The sequence below is a fragment of the Eulemur rufifrons genome, chromosome 21 (genome assembly GCF_041146395.1).
Source record: "Eulemur rufifrons isolate Redbay chromosome 21, OSU_ERuf_1, whole genome shotgun sequence".
NCBI lineage: Eukaryota > Metazoa > Chordata > Mammalia > Primates > Lemuridae > Eulemur > Eulemur rufifrons.
This window is the reverse complement of record NC_091003.1, coordinates 15,804,449-15,816,798: the sequence shown is the minus strand read 5'-3', so window position 1 is coordinate 15,816,798 and position 12,350 is coordinate 15,804,449. Positions and strand designations below refer to the sequence as shown.

Sequence of the window (12,350 nt, the reverse complement as noted above, 5' to 3'; positions counted from 1 at the left end):
TGTTTTCAAGGCTCATCAGGCTGGGACATACATCAGTAAGAGAATAAGCATTTGTGCTGAGCACTCCTCCTTCTCCCCTCTGCCTTTCCCAGTGGCCATGCAGCAGCCCGCCGCCTCCTGGCACACAGCAGGGGTAGACGACTTCGCCAGCTTCCAGCGTAAGTGGTTTGAGGTAGCCTTTGTGGCAGAAGAGCTCCTGCACTCCGAGATTCCTGCCTTCCTCCTGCCCTGGCTGCCGAGCCGGCCAGCCTCCTATGCAAGCAGGCACAGCTCCTTTAGCCGCAGCTTTGGAGGACGGAGCCAGGCGGCCGCGCTTTTAGGTAGATGCCTGATCTGGACAAGGTCTGGATATGCTGGTGGGTGGCTGGGGGAGGGTGGCGGCAGCCAAGGGAATGATACCACATGAACTGGGATTAGAGCCGCTGTGGCTGTCAGCACCGTGGGCTCCTGTGCGAACTTCCACCGGCCAAGTGGCTTCATTATTATCCCAACCAACAGTATTTAGCACCTCTCACGTCAGAGCATGCTGCCAGAACTGCTCGGATAGGAAAGAAAAAATTGTGGCCACTTTCCCCAAGAGGCATTCAGGATACAGGGGATGTGAGCTGGTGCCCATTGCAGATATTTAGTTCCTGCCAGAGGCCTTTCCTAGAACTGTAGCATCTTAGGATGTCAGAAGATGAGGGAACCTAAAAGGTCATCCATTCCAGACATTCGTCCTGAGCAGGAACCTCCCCTCCTCCCTTCCTTCCCAATGTGCTCACCACGTCCAGGGTTGTAAACTGGAACTCTTCCTGTCCTTCCCATGGTTCTGAGCTCTAAGATGGGGTGAATACCTGCCTGTTGAAAGATGGTGTGACCTCTGATAGGAAATGGGGAAGTCTGCCCTGGGGAACCCCGAAGGACTGATGGATTGAAATGTGAGTGTCTTAAGAAAATACAGGCCATGGGCAAAGCACCGTGGGATTTATCTCAAGGGCAGGTCGGAGAGATCCCGAAAACCCTTTGGCGGAAGGAAGCAAACATAACGTAGACCAACCTCCAGTGAAATTCCAAATTCTGCTTCGTTTGCCTATGAATGCCCAGCTAATTGGAATTCTTATCTAGTTGGGAGATGAAAATGTTAATAGTCATTACAGCTTCCAGAGCCTCACTTGGACCTGGGAGTGGCTGTGACCTCCCCTTATATCCTCACCCCAGCGTCACTTAGGGCGGTGTGTGAGAAGTGAAGGGGTGGAGGATAGGGTGGAACCCTGAAAAGGGCAGCTCTTCCTCCTTTCGCCCAGGCAGTCGTGACTTGCCCTTCTCCCTTTTATTGCATTTCTAACTCTCTACCTCCATGAGGTCTTGGAAACCACATACTCCCTGTTATCCTGGGGTGCTCACTTTCAGCAGCCTAAACCACCTAGAGCACCACCAAGGGCTTGAGACCAAAGACCTTTGAGCACCTGGAATAGTGAGCAGCAAGTTCGTGCATTTTGTGCCACGAAGGGCCTGCTAGAAACAGCAAATAAAAGGGCGGGTACCCTGATACCAGTGGGAAGCAAAAAGTAATACTCTTAACAATGAAGGTGGAGTCAGGAAAACCTATTGCAAATATAATAAGCACACGAACTCGATAAGTACAGCGTTATTGATTTATAGCACTGGATTGCATATGGGAAGCTTCTCAAGAAACCAAGCTTTACAACCATTTTCCCCACTAAATCGACCTTATTTTTAGTAGCCACATTTTAAAGCTAAGGATTTTCATCTTCTCTGAGGAGCAAGAAGCAATGCCCGAAAGCTAGGTGCTTTCAGATATATACTAAAGAGAGAGTTGAAAAGTCAACCCTACCGCTCTCTCTGAGGTCATTTTGTGAGACAAGGATACAATGAGTTACTTTAAATAAATATCGGATCATGTACAGTGACACTGTGTTTATCTGAGAGCTGAAGGAAGCAAAAAGGTTTCTGAAGAACCCACATAAATGCTGCGAGTCCAAGTGTCATCTCCTTGTGGGGAAAGACCCTTGGCCAGCACATACAGCCTATTTACTGAGGTCTTACCAGTTTGGTTATAGGTCCCTCACTAATAACTCCAGATCAGAGGGAGAGGCTTAGGGGCATCTAATGGCAGCAGGGGTACTAACACATTTTAGCAGAATGTTTTGCAAAATCTTTTAAGTTTTAGTCCTTTAAGGTGGGGAGGTAACTATAATTCTCCCTTTCCTTGAAAGTCTTCAGTAAAAGAAATTATTTTAATATGACTCTTCTCCTGCAGAGTGTACAAAACCTTAGAGCAGAATTTCTCAACCTCGGCAGTGCAGACATTTTGAGCCAGATCATTCTTTGTTGTGGGGGGCTGTTCTGTGCATTGTAGGATTTTAGCAGCATCCCCGGCCTCTACCTACTAGATGCCAGTAGCACACTGCAGTGTGACATTGCCACATGTCCCCAGGAGGTTGTAAAATTGCCCCAGTTGAGAACCACTGTCTTAAAAGGAAGAATTCCAATAGGAGCCAAAATTAGAGAGCTCAGCAAAACCTGAGAGGCTTTGAAGCTCATCGGTAACTCCCTAAGGAGGTGTGAGGTTGATGTGTAATATGGGTGTGTTTTCAGAGCTTGGGGGTAGAATGAATGGTCAGCACTGGTGCTGTGGTGTTGGAAGGAAATGCTGTTCTCTGCTCCGTCCTGGCCCCTGGGCAACTCTTGTGCTTTCAGCGCTAGTGGTTGTGGTCGCTTCATCCCTACCTGATGTGGTGCAGTGGCAACAACAACATTAATGCCATGATTTCTAGATCATGTATGTGTCAGACACCGTACCGAGCAGAAAATTGTCTCATTTAATCTTCATCTGAGTCTTGTGATAGATTTATGCTTTTTTGAGTTCAGGAACCTATGATGCTTAGAAAGGTGAAGTATTTAATAATTTGCCCAAGGCTCTGCATCTACTGAGTGCTGGAGCTGGAGTTTACTCTCAGGACTGCCTGGCCCTGAAGCCTGAGCTCTAACCATGCTGTACTTCAGCCTCAGGAAGACAAAAGTCAAAGCCTGTCAGGACTTTGTATGATATCCCAGGTCCAGGGGTGACTCCTGCCCTTAGTGTTGAAGGAAAGGACACTTGGGTCCCAGGTCCTTGCTACAGAACTGCAGCTCTGTTAGTGTGGCTTTTCTTCCCCTCTGTGCCATCCCACTGGTTCTTCTAGCACACTCCCTCCAGTCCCAACTCCAACTCTTTGACCCCCACCAGGACCTACAACCAATTAATCTTGCCATCTTTCTGTTCTGCTTCTCCCACCTCACTCTATCCCAGCACCTAGGATAGTACTTGACACATGGCTTCAATAAATATTTGTCGAATGTATGAAAAAATATGAATGAATGTTGTTTGGCAGAATTGGGGAAAATCAAATTTGGAGCATTAGGTCTGCAGTCAGCAAACCTTCTGACTCTAAGCAATCAATTGTCCAATTGTCAGAAAGGCAGTAGTTCTGCTCTTCATCTTCAGTAGTTAAAAATGCTAACAGCTAGTACCCAGAGACTTGTGAGGAAAAAAGAAAAAAAAAATGCTAACAGCCTGGGAACAGACGAACTGCCCATCACCTAGGCATGTGCACAGTCCCCACACGGTGAATGGACAAGCCACGTCATGGAGGCATGTACACAGTCCCAGCCCATTTTTTGTACTTACTCCTTGGTTAGAGTTACTGCTTCTGGAGAATGCTTTAGGTTTTGTCACCTATGCATCATCGTTGTGGTTCTAAAGGCTATCTTCACAATTTCTATGTGAACATCTTCATTTCCAAAGTTGTCTTCTCCTGCAGGCTGATAAAACCCTCTCGTGACTTTCATAGTCTTCAGCGCAGTGTGAGATTGAGATCGTCTCAGGTTAGCCTTGGTTGTTAGTGCTTAAGGAGGAGCAGCATATAGCAAAGTGAAGGGAGAACAGGAAAGAAGTGGACTTACGTCTACAGCAGGTAGTTTATTAAATAGGTGTTCTTCACCTGGGTTCTGTGTATAGCTTTAAGGTGTTAATGAATCTGAAACTAGGAAGAATTTTGTGTGTGTGCATGTTTTCTGGGAAAACATCCCTTTATTAACTTTTTAATGGCTTCCTCGGTTGTTACAGAGGAATTTCACTCTATCAGCCTCCTTGCCCATCACCCTTCCCAAAAGAAACAAGTTTCTTTTCTTTCTAAACCCAACGTGGCCTTCTTGTAGCTAGTTCTATCCCATAACAGCTCTCAGACCTTTGTGTTAGCAAATGAGATGTTTCTTCCCGGCATTTTTTTTTTTTTCAGGTTAGAATATACTGTGTTATTTACTTAAGTGAGAGAAATCTGTTGTTTTTAAATTCGGCTGTCTTCAGTGTTTGGGCTTTTCCTCAGTGGGGAAGAACATTAGAATAATTTATAGGGGGAGGAAGGCCTGTGTATCATTTGTTACCTGTCCTTTTTGTTTGTTTGTTTTGACATGTTCCTTTTTAAACACTCTGATTCTCAGTCAGAGGTTAGCAGTGGAAACCTATTTTGAAGTGCCTGGCATTGGCACAGGGCCCTCTCTGGCTTCACTCGTGGTGGCTCCCACGTCCCCATCCCTGTCATCCTGTGCCACTGATCCAGGAAGCAGCAAGAGCATCTGAGGCTCTGGGAGAAGCGGACCATGTCCCTTAAGACCTCTCACATTCCCTTAAGAACTCTGACATTTGTTGTTCTTCTCAGCCTTTTCTTGATGGCCCACTGCATCTTCCGTTCAGAAGGGCCTGTAGAGCATCTCTGTCCAAGCCCTGATACTTGGGTGTTTCCCTCCTAGTAAGCGGGGAGCCAGCTTCTCTTTGAAAACCCCCACTGACACAGCACTCACTTGTGAGACTGCTTGTTCCATTCTTGGACAGCTCTGGTTGTTACACAGAGTGTCAGTCCTTTTCTTAGAATTGCGTTCTTTCTCCTCCACTGACACTGATTCCCTCCCCAGGTTGTTAATACCCTCTAGCTATGACCTGGGTGAAGGAGGCTCAGCCTTCTCCTCCTTTGGGCTTGCTGTATCTCTCTGTCTCTAGGGCGAATAAATTCGTTCTGGTGGTACTTAAGTAATAATTCACTGAACTCACTGAAAGCTGCAACTCAGCTGGGCTCACACTTTTGTTAACATCGTAATCCTGCTAGAAGCATCTGTTCCATCAAATGTAACCCCTGAAGTACAAAGCCAGTGCTATCTTGAGCCTGTAACCACTTGGCTAAACAGTATACTTCCATGGGCTTCCTCAGACAAGCCTGTTCAGAACTTAACATGCCAGATGGGAGAGAAGAGATGTACGAGGTCGCTGCTGGTGTTTATTGAGTATCCTTGTTTTTGTGACATGGACTTTTCCCCTGGGGAGAAATACACTGTCTAAGACTAGAGAGCAAAACTTTCTTTCTTTGGGTTGGGCTGTTAGGTAAAGGGTTGTTCTGGCAGTGTCATGAGTCAGGATCATGAAGCAGAAACAGAATCTAGTTTTGATGAGAACGACCAAATTCTTCAGCCTTAAGTATCACAGACAGCCCAAGCAGTGTCTGTGGGAGTCATGGACAGGCCTTGGATTGGGCATTGGTGAGCTTATGGCTTAAACTGGGAGAAAAGAATAGCAAGAACAGAAGGAAAAGAGGAGAGGTATGAGTAAGGTAGCTAGAGGAGAAGGCAAGAGAGGGAATCTTCACTCCCTTCTCGACTCCTTTGTCATTTTTGTTTCACTTGCTCCTTATCCTTTCTATGAAGCAGCTGGCCTGGGACATCTCAGTTTGCAGTCAAGGATAAACCAGGAGAGGTGAAGCATGTTCTCAGAGAGACACCGCTAGTAAACAGCAGGGCTTAGATCTTCTGACTCCAAGTCAAGAACTTTTCCCATTTGCATGTTCTCGTTTTGAGATAGTGCTAAGTGGTATACCTGGCAGCGGAATATCAGTTTGCTCAAGTGCCATGTGACCTGGCTGTAGCTCCCCCACCCCCCAACGGTAGCTCATTAAAATTGCTGACTCAAGATCTGTTTATCCTTGTCAGTGATAAAAGCCACTCAAGGCTTCTACCTGCAGAACCCAGAACTAAGCTGACTGCTTCAGATAAAGAAAAACCATTTAATTCACGAAGGGAAGGGGGAATAATAGTTTATAGAAACCATAGGTCTGACAATGCCTAGCCAGGCAGAGCACAGCCCTGACCTTTTCTTTACTTCTGAGCCCATTTCAGGTCTTTATTCTGCTCAGGAACTTGATTATCTGATACATCTCTAAAATATCCCTATCTTGGTTTGAGTAAGATTTCTGAGCCGGAATCCCACCCAGATACCAATAGGATGAGCAAGTGTGATGCTCACCCGGAGTCCTTGAGTAGCACATAAACAATGGAACAAGGTGTTAAGCTTCATTATAAGGTTTCATTTTTTTTAGAAAATGAAAATTATGGAACTGTTGTCTTCTCAGGTTAAAACCAAAAAAGCAAGACTTCCTTCTCACTGTCGTCTGGGCTGTTTGCCCTATTGTGTCCTCTGTAGGCCGCTGAAGTCAAAAGATCTGGGGTTCAGCCTGGCTGAGGTTCTGACTCTTTGATCTTCAGCAAGGCATCTCTTCTCCTTGGGCTGTCGTTTTCTCCTCTATAAATAAAGGGGTTGGATTAGACTGTGGTAGACAAACTACAGCTTCACTGGCCAAATCTGGCCTACCATTTGTTTGTTTGTTTTATAATAGACTTTATTTTTTTAGAGCAGTTTGGGTTCATAGGAAAATTGAGCAGAAAATTCCCATATATCCCCTGCCCCCACCCCACACCCAGCCTCCCCCACTACCAGCATCCCCTGCCGAAGTGGTACATTTATTATAATCCACGAACCTACATTGATACATCATTATCACCCAAAGTCCATGGTTTACATTAGGGTTCACCCTTGGTGTTATACATTCTGTAGGTTTGGACAAATGTATGGTGACATATTAATAGTCATACAGAATAGTTTCACTGCCCTAAAAATCCATGTTTTTGTAAATAAAGTTTCACTGGGACACAGCTGAGCCCATGCATTATGTAATATTTATGGCTGCTTTTGTACTATAATGACAGAGTTGCATAGTTATGACAGATAGTATATGGCCCACAAAACCTAAATTATTTATCTAGCCCTTTACAGAAAAAGTTTGCTGATCCCTGGACTAGATGATTTCCAGGAAACGTCTAGAATCTGTGATTTTTTTGGAAGACACTTCTACAGTTTCATATCTGGATGCTTAGTTTTTTGTTCTTCCTCCTCATCCCACTCCTCCTTTTCCCTCTCTTGGGGCCCCTCCTGCGGTGCTGACCTAGCTGCCACTGTCCCAGAGCAGAGGACTGTGACCCTAGACGTCGATGTGAATAACCGCACAGACCGGCTGGAGTGGTGCAGCTGTTACTACCACGGCAACTTCTCCCTGAATGCAGCCTTCGAGATCAAGCTGCACTGGATGGCAGTGACCGCCGCGGTACTCTTTGAGATGGTGAGAACCTTCATGCGTGTGGCCGCGCCTTTGGCTCACCTCCCAGAGGGGAATGGGGAACGCTTAGTAGAGATTCATGTTGCTTTTGTTTTTTAGTTCAGGCTCCTATTACCATTCAACTGGTCTATTGGAATAGCCTTTTAAAGCAATTTAAACAGGCCAGGCACTGTGGCTCATACCTGTAATCCTAGCACTTTGGGAGGCTGAGGTGGGAGGATCACTTGAGTTCAAGACCAGCCTGAACAACATAGCAAGACCCCATCTCTACAAAAAATTTTTAAAAAAAATTAGCTGGGTGTGGTGGTGCACACCTATAGTCCTAGCAAGCTGGGAGGCTGAGGAAGGAGGATCACTTGAACCTAGGAGTTCAAGGTTACAGTGAGCTATAATTGTGCCACTGTACTTCAGCGTGGGCAATAGAGGGAGACCTTGTCTCTAAAAAAAAAAAAAAAAAAATTTTTCAACATAGTAAAAAATTCAAATGGTCAAAAAGGGTGAGGTCAAGGTTTCTCAGCCCTGGCACTACTGACATTTGGGGCCAGATAATTCTGTTGTAGAGAGGGCTGTCATGTACCTTATAGTACATTGAGCAGCATCCCTGGCCTCTACCCAGTAAATGCCAGTAGCATACCCTCTGCTTGTAGTAACCAAAAATCTCTCCAAATATAGCCACATGTCCCCAGGGACGGGGAGTATTGCTCCTTGTTGAGAATCACTGGTCTAGAGTGAAAAGTAAGTCTCTCCCACCCTCGATCCCTGGGACTTTCATTTAAAAGCAACTACCACTCTGTCAAGTAAACTTCCAGAGAGATTCTATGCATGTAGTATATACAAAACCATGTTACTTTTTTTTTCTGCAACAGAGATGGTAGCATGGGATACAAACTATTTATGTTGCATTTTTCCTGTTACCTGTATGTCTTCTGTGTCAGTACATGGAAATAAATCTGCCTTGGTTGTTTTTTATTTTTGGTTGTTACAGATTTTTTGTTTTTGTTTTGCCTCATTATTTTTAAGGGCTGCAGAATATTCTATTATTTATTTATACTATAGTTAGCCAATCCCCTGTTAATGAACATCACTGCTTTAAACTCAGTGATTCTCAACCAGGGGTGATTTTGCTGCCCAGGAGCATTTGGCAATATCTGGAGACATTTTTGCTTGTCACAAATGGCTGGTGGCAAGGGTGCTGCTGGCATCGAGTGGGTAGAGACCAGAGATGCTGCTCGTCACCCTGCAGTGCACAGGACAGGCCCCCACAACAAAGATGTCACAAGTGCTAAGGGTGAGAAGCCCTGTTTTAACTGGACTCCCTGCCTGTCCTTCCTCCTCCTGGTATGTCCTGGCTCACCTCTCTAATCAGGCCGTTCACTGCTCCTGCACTAAGAAGCCAGTCCTGGCCACTCCATCCCCAGTCTCTGTGCCCACCCCTTAGCCATGCTGTCAGTATCTTCTAGAAGCTCTCCTTAACCATCTTTATAGTCTCCTACTCCTTTTTATACACTCTCCAATATAGCGAAAAAGGATATTTTTCTATAGCTTCAGCTGAGTCCTGCTCCCCTCTGACACCAGTCCAAGCATCTCATTGCACAGCTGAGAGCAGCTGGAAAGTTCAAAATAGAGCTGACTAAAAGCTGGGAGATGACCAAAGAGAAATCAGCACAGCCTGGGCTGGCAAGTGTTTGTGTCCAGAGTTCATAGGCTCAGTTTTGTCCCACAAGACACGGTATCCTGGGGAGGAGATTTGTCCGGGTCTCTGCCTGCCTCCACGTGGCATTAGCATCTTCAAGGACCCCTCCTTTGGAAAGGCTCTCATCTGGGGAACATCTTTAAGGTCCAAATCAAAAAAGACAGCCCACTGCTTATCCTGCTCAGCTCTTAGAGGACACTAGCTGTTCCCCAGCTGGTTGACACTGGGGATGGCCCTCTGCCCCAATAGGCTTAAGTGTTCTCCTTACAGGCCCTCCAGATAACCGTATCACAAAACAACACGACCTCAGCATTCGCAGACACACGTGCATTGTCACAGTTGGGCAGGAGGAAGGGTGTTTATTTCCTCAAAGGAATTTAGCAAGTGTCTTTAAAAAGTATACTTTTCACGTCTATTTACGTAAAACCCACTGAAAGCTGCTAATCCCTTTATCATTACTTTGTTAAGCTTTTTAAAACTATAGTGTAGGTTAATTTATTATTTTAAGGCAATGTCCATATTTGTTATAAATTAGATTTTATTAAGATAACTAGTACATAAAATTAAAAGGTTGTTGACCAAGCCTTGGGAGTTATTCTGGTCAGAGATCTTGGCTTGTTGTTGTTGTCGTTATGAGTGTTCCTGGGAAAAAAGATACGAGTGGTCTCTTTCACTTTATCTCAAGAACTAGAAAATGGCCTCTGCTCCCCAAGAAAATGTTACTGTTGGGAGGGGTGTCTTTAGGCCCTAATAACTTTTGTTCTTGGTCCTTGGGCAGACAGCTTTTGGGAGTTTGCCGGAGAATGGCTCTCCTTCCGTTGGGTCAGCACTTACCACTTTTGGCCAGAGGCCACCACAGTCATCTCCCACCCTATGTCATGTTCCTCTCAGCCAGCCTGAGTGGATTGTTTTCCTATTTGAGGGGGCGGGGGAACCTATGGCCTCAAGGCCACATGTGGCCCTCCAGATCCCCAAGTGCAGCCCCTCAACCAAATCCAGACTTCACAGAACAAATCACTTTATTAATGATTTGTTCCGTAAAATTTAGATTCAGTCAAAAGGCTGCACTCAGGGATCCAGAAGGTCACATGTGTCCCCAAGGCCGCTGACTTACTAAATTCCTGATAAAAGACAAAATTGTAAGGACTTAACCTATACCCCATGACCTTCTTTCAACATCCCCTGGAGTGGGAGGGGTTTCAGCTCTCTCCAGTCTGTTCCTTCCAAAAGAAACACCAAGTTGCAGAAGCTTGGGCTATGACAGGAGCTGTGTGCTTAGCTCACAGTTTCCCGAGTATTCTTCAGGAGGTTAAACTGCGCTTTTTCCTGTCCAGGACCGGTTTGGAGCCAGAGGACATGAATAAATGAACAAGCCAATCGATATGCATGCTGCCGCTTTGGCGGATTCACTCCCTGGGAAGTATTTTCTGTTGTCTGAAAGAACTTAGCGATGACACTCTTTGTTTCTGCACTTTCCACCAGGTCCAAGGTTGGCATCGGAAAGCTACCTCCTGTGGCTTTTTGTTGGTCCCGGTTTTGGAGGGACCTTTCGCGCTGCCCAGTTACCTATATGGCGACCCCCTTCGAGCCCAGCTCTTCATCCCGCTCAACATCAGCTGCTTGCTCAAGGAGGGCAGCGAGCACCTGTTCGATAGTAAGAGATACTCCCCCCAGAGGTTCCGTCTCGACGAATAAGACCCCCTCCCCCACCAAGGACACTGCTCAGGGTTTCTAATCGCCATGGGCTGGGGACAAGAGAGAGGCTTTTGATGAGGGGCCAAAAGGATCTGGGTTCTAATCCTAGTTCTTCACCTAGTGGCTGGGTAACCCTAGACTAATCAATCACTTAACGTCTCTGGGCCTTGAATTCCTTATTCCTAAACTGGGAGTGTCTAGAGCTGCCTTGCCAACTCAGGAAAGCCATCATAAGGCCTTGGCAGGGAGTGCTGGGTGGGAGAGGGTGTGACATGCTGTAAATCATGAGAGACACTGGTGTTCTCCCACACTCTCCTTTCCTATGCTCCAGCCTAACTGGTTTGGGCTGTGGGGCTTTGAACGTCACAGGGGACTTGCAATGTGCTGTTTCATGCAAAAAGGCTGAAAAGGGGGCAGGGGGCATTGAAAGCAAAATAGGAAACAGTGTCCTTTTGTGCAAAGCTGTGGCATGTCAGCCCCTGGAACAGTGCACGTGGCTCAAGTCACACATCTTTAAGGAAGGCAGAGCAGAACAGGAGGAGGCTCAGAGAAGGAAAGCAGGACCCTAATCAGAGCTCTTGCCTCTGGGACAGGTTGTCAATCAGAAAGGGAGCACTCAGGGCCAACCCAGACCTGTTGCCCAACCCCAGTCCACTAGAACCCTGAAGGCAGGTTTAGGACAGCACACAGCACATAGCTTTTTATCCCCAAGTGCTCACTGGGAATGAACATATAAATAGCTCCTCAAAGCTTTCAATGAGTTCACAGGTGATCTTGTTTAAAACGAGAAGCTAGCATTGATGCTGACACATCAGCAGCCCTGTAGTTTCTCGGATATAAAGATTATAAATGTGAAGGAAATAACTTTTGCTGTAAGGGAGATACGTTTTTTCCATGTCCCTGTAAGTCTGTGTCATGATTGGCGGCAGAGAACTGGCCCAGAGGGTGACGTGCGGTAGGCCAAGTGTTCCTCTGCTTTTCATGTGACGGGCTGCTCTTGTGGTGCGAACAGCTTTTCTTCCAAAAGGCCCATCTGCATATTCTTTGTTTACATCTTGGAAGGCATTTCTGCATAGATGCAATGTTCTAAATGATAGTTGGGGCTCCAGGTGAGCCCCACAGAGCCCCTCCTTGCTGGAGGCTGTAGAGCCCTGATACATAGAGCTTACCAAGCCCCTTTTACACACACACATTCTCATTTAACCTCACAGTGTGGCTGAGAGAGGACCATTTATGCAGTCCTGAAATGCCAGATGATGGTGTTCATATCAGACAATTTTAGACCAGGCAGCTCCTGTGCTGTTGTTTTTATTATATCGTGAACACAGAGAGATCTTCCCTCACACCACCCACAGACTCTTTTGGGGTTTCCACCTTCACTGTAACAGCACAGCATTGCCCTCAGGGTTGGCATCGAGGACATTTTTGTACGAATTGGTTTTCCCTGTCGGTTGTAACCTGGTCTTCAAGACCAGCGTCTT

The 12,350-nt window shown here is 46.1% G+C and overlaps 1 protein-coding gene across 1 annotated transcript in view; it reads left to right on the top strand.

Annotated features, from left to right (window-relative positions):
- Positions 1–12,350, top strand: part of DEPDC5 (DEP domain containing 5, GATOR1 subcomplex subunit) — a 108,507-nt gene that overhangs the window by 90,097 nt on the left and 6,060 nt on the right. The window contains exons 38-40 of the mRNA XM_069497429.1: positions 93–320; positions 7,315–7,484; positions 10,657–10,828. Coding sequence (XP_069353530.1) covers positions 93–320; positions 7,315–7,484; positions 10,657–10,828 — 570 coding nt within the window. The remainder of the gene's footprint in view (positions 1–92; positions 321–7,314; positions 7,485–10,656; positions 10,829–12,350) is intronic.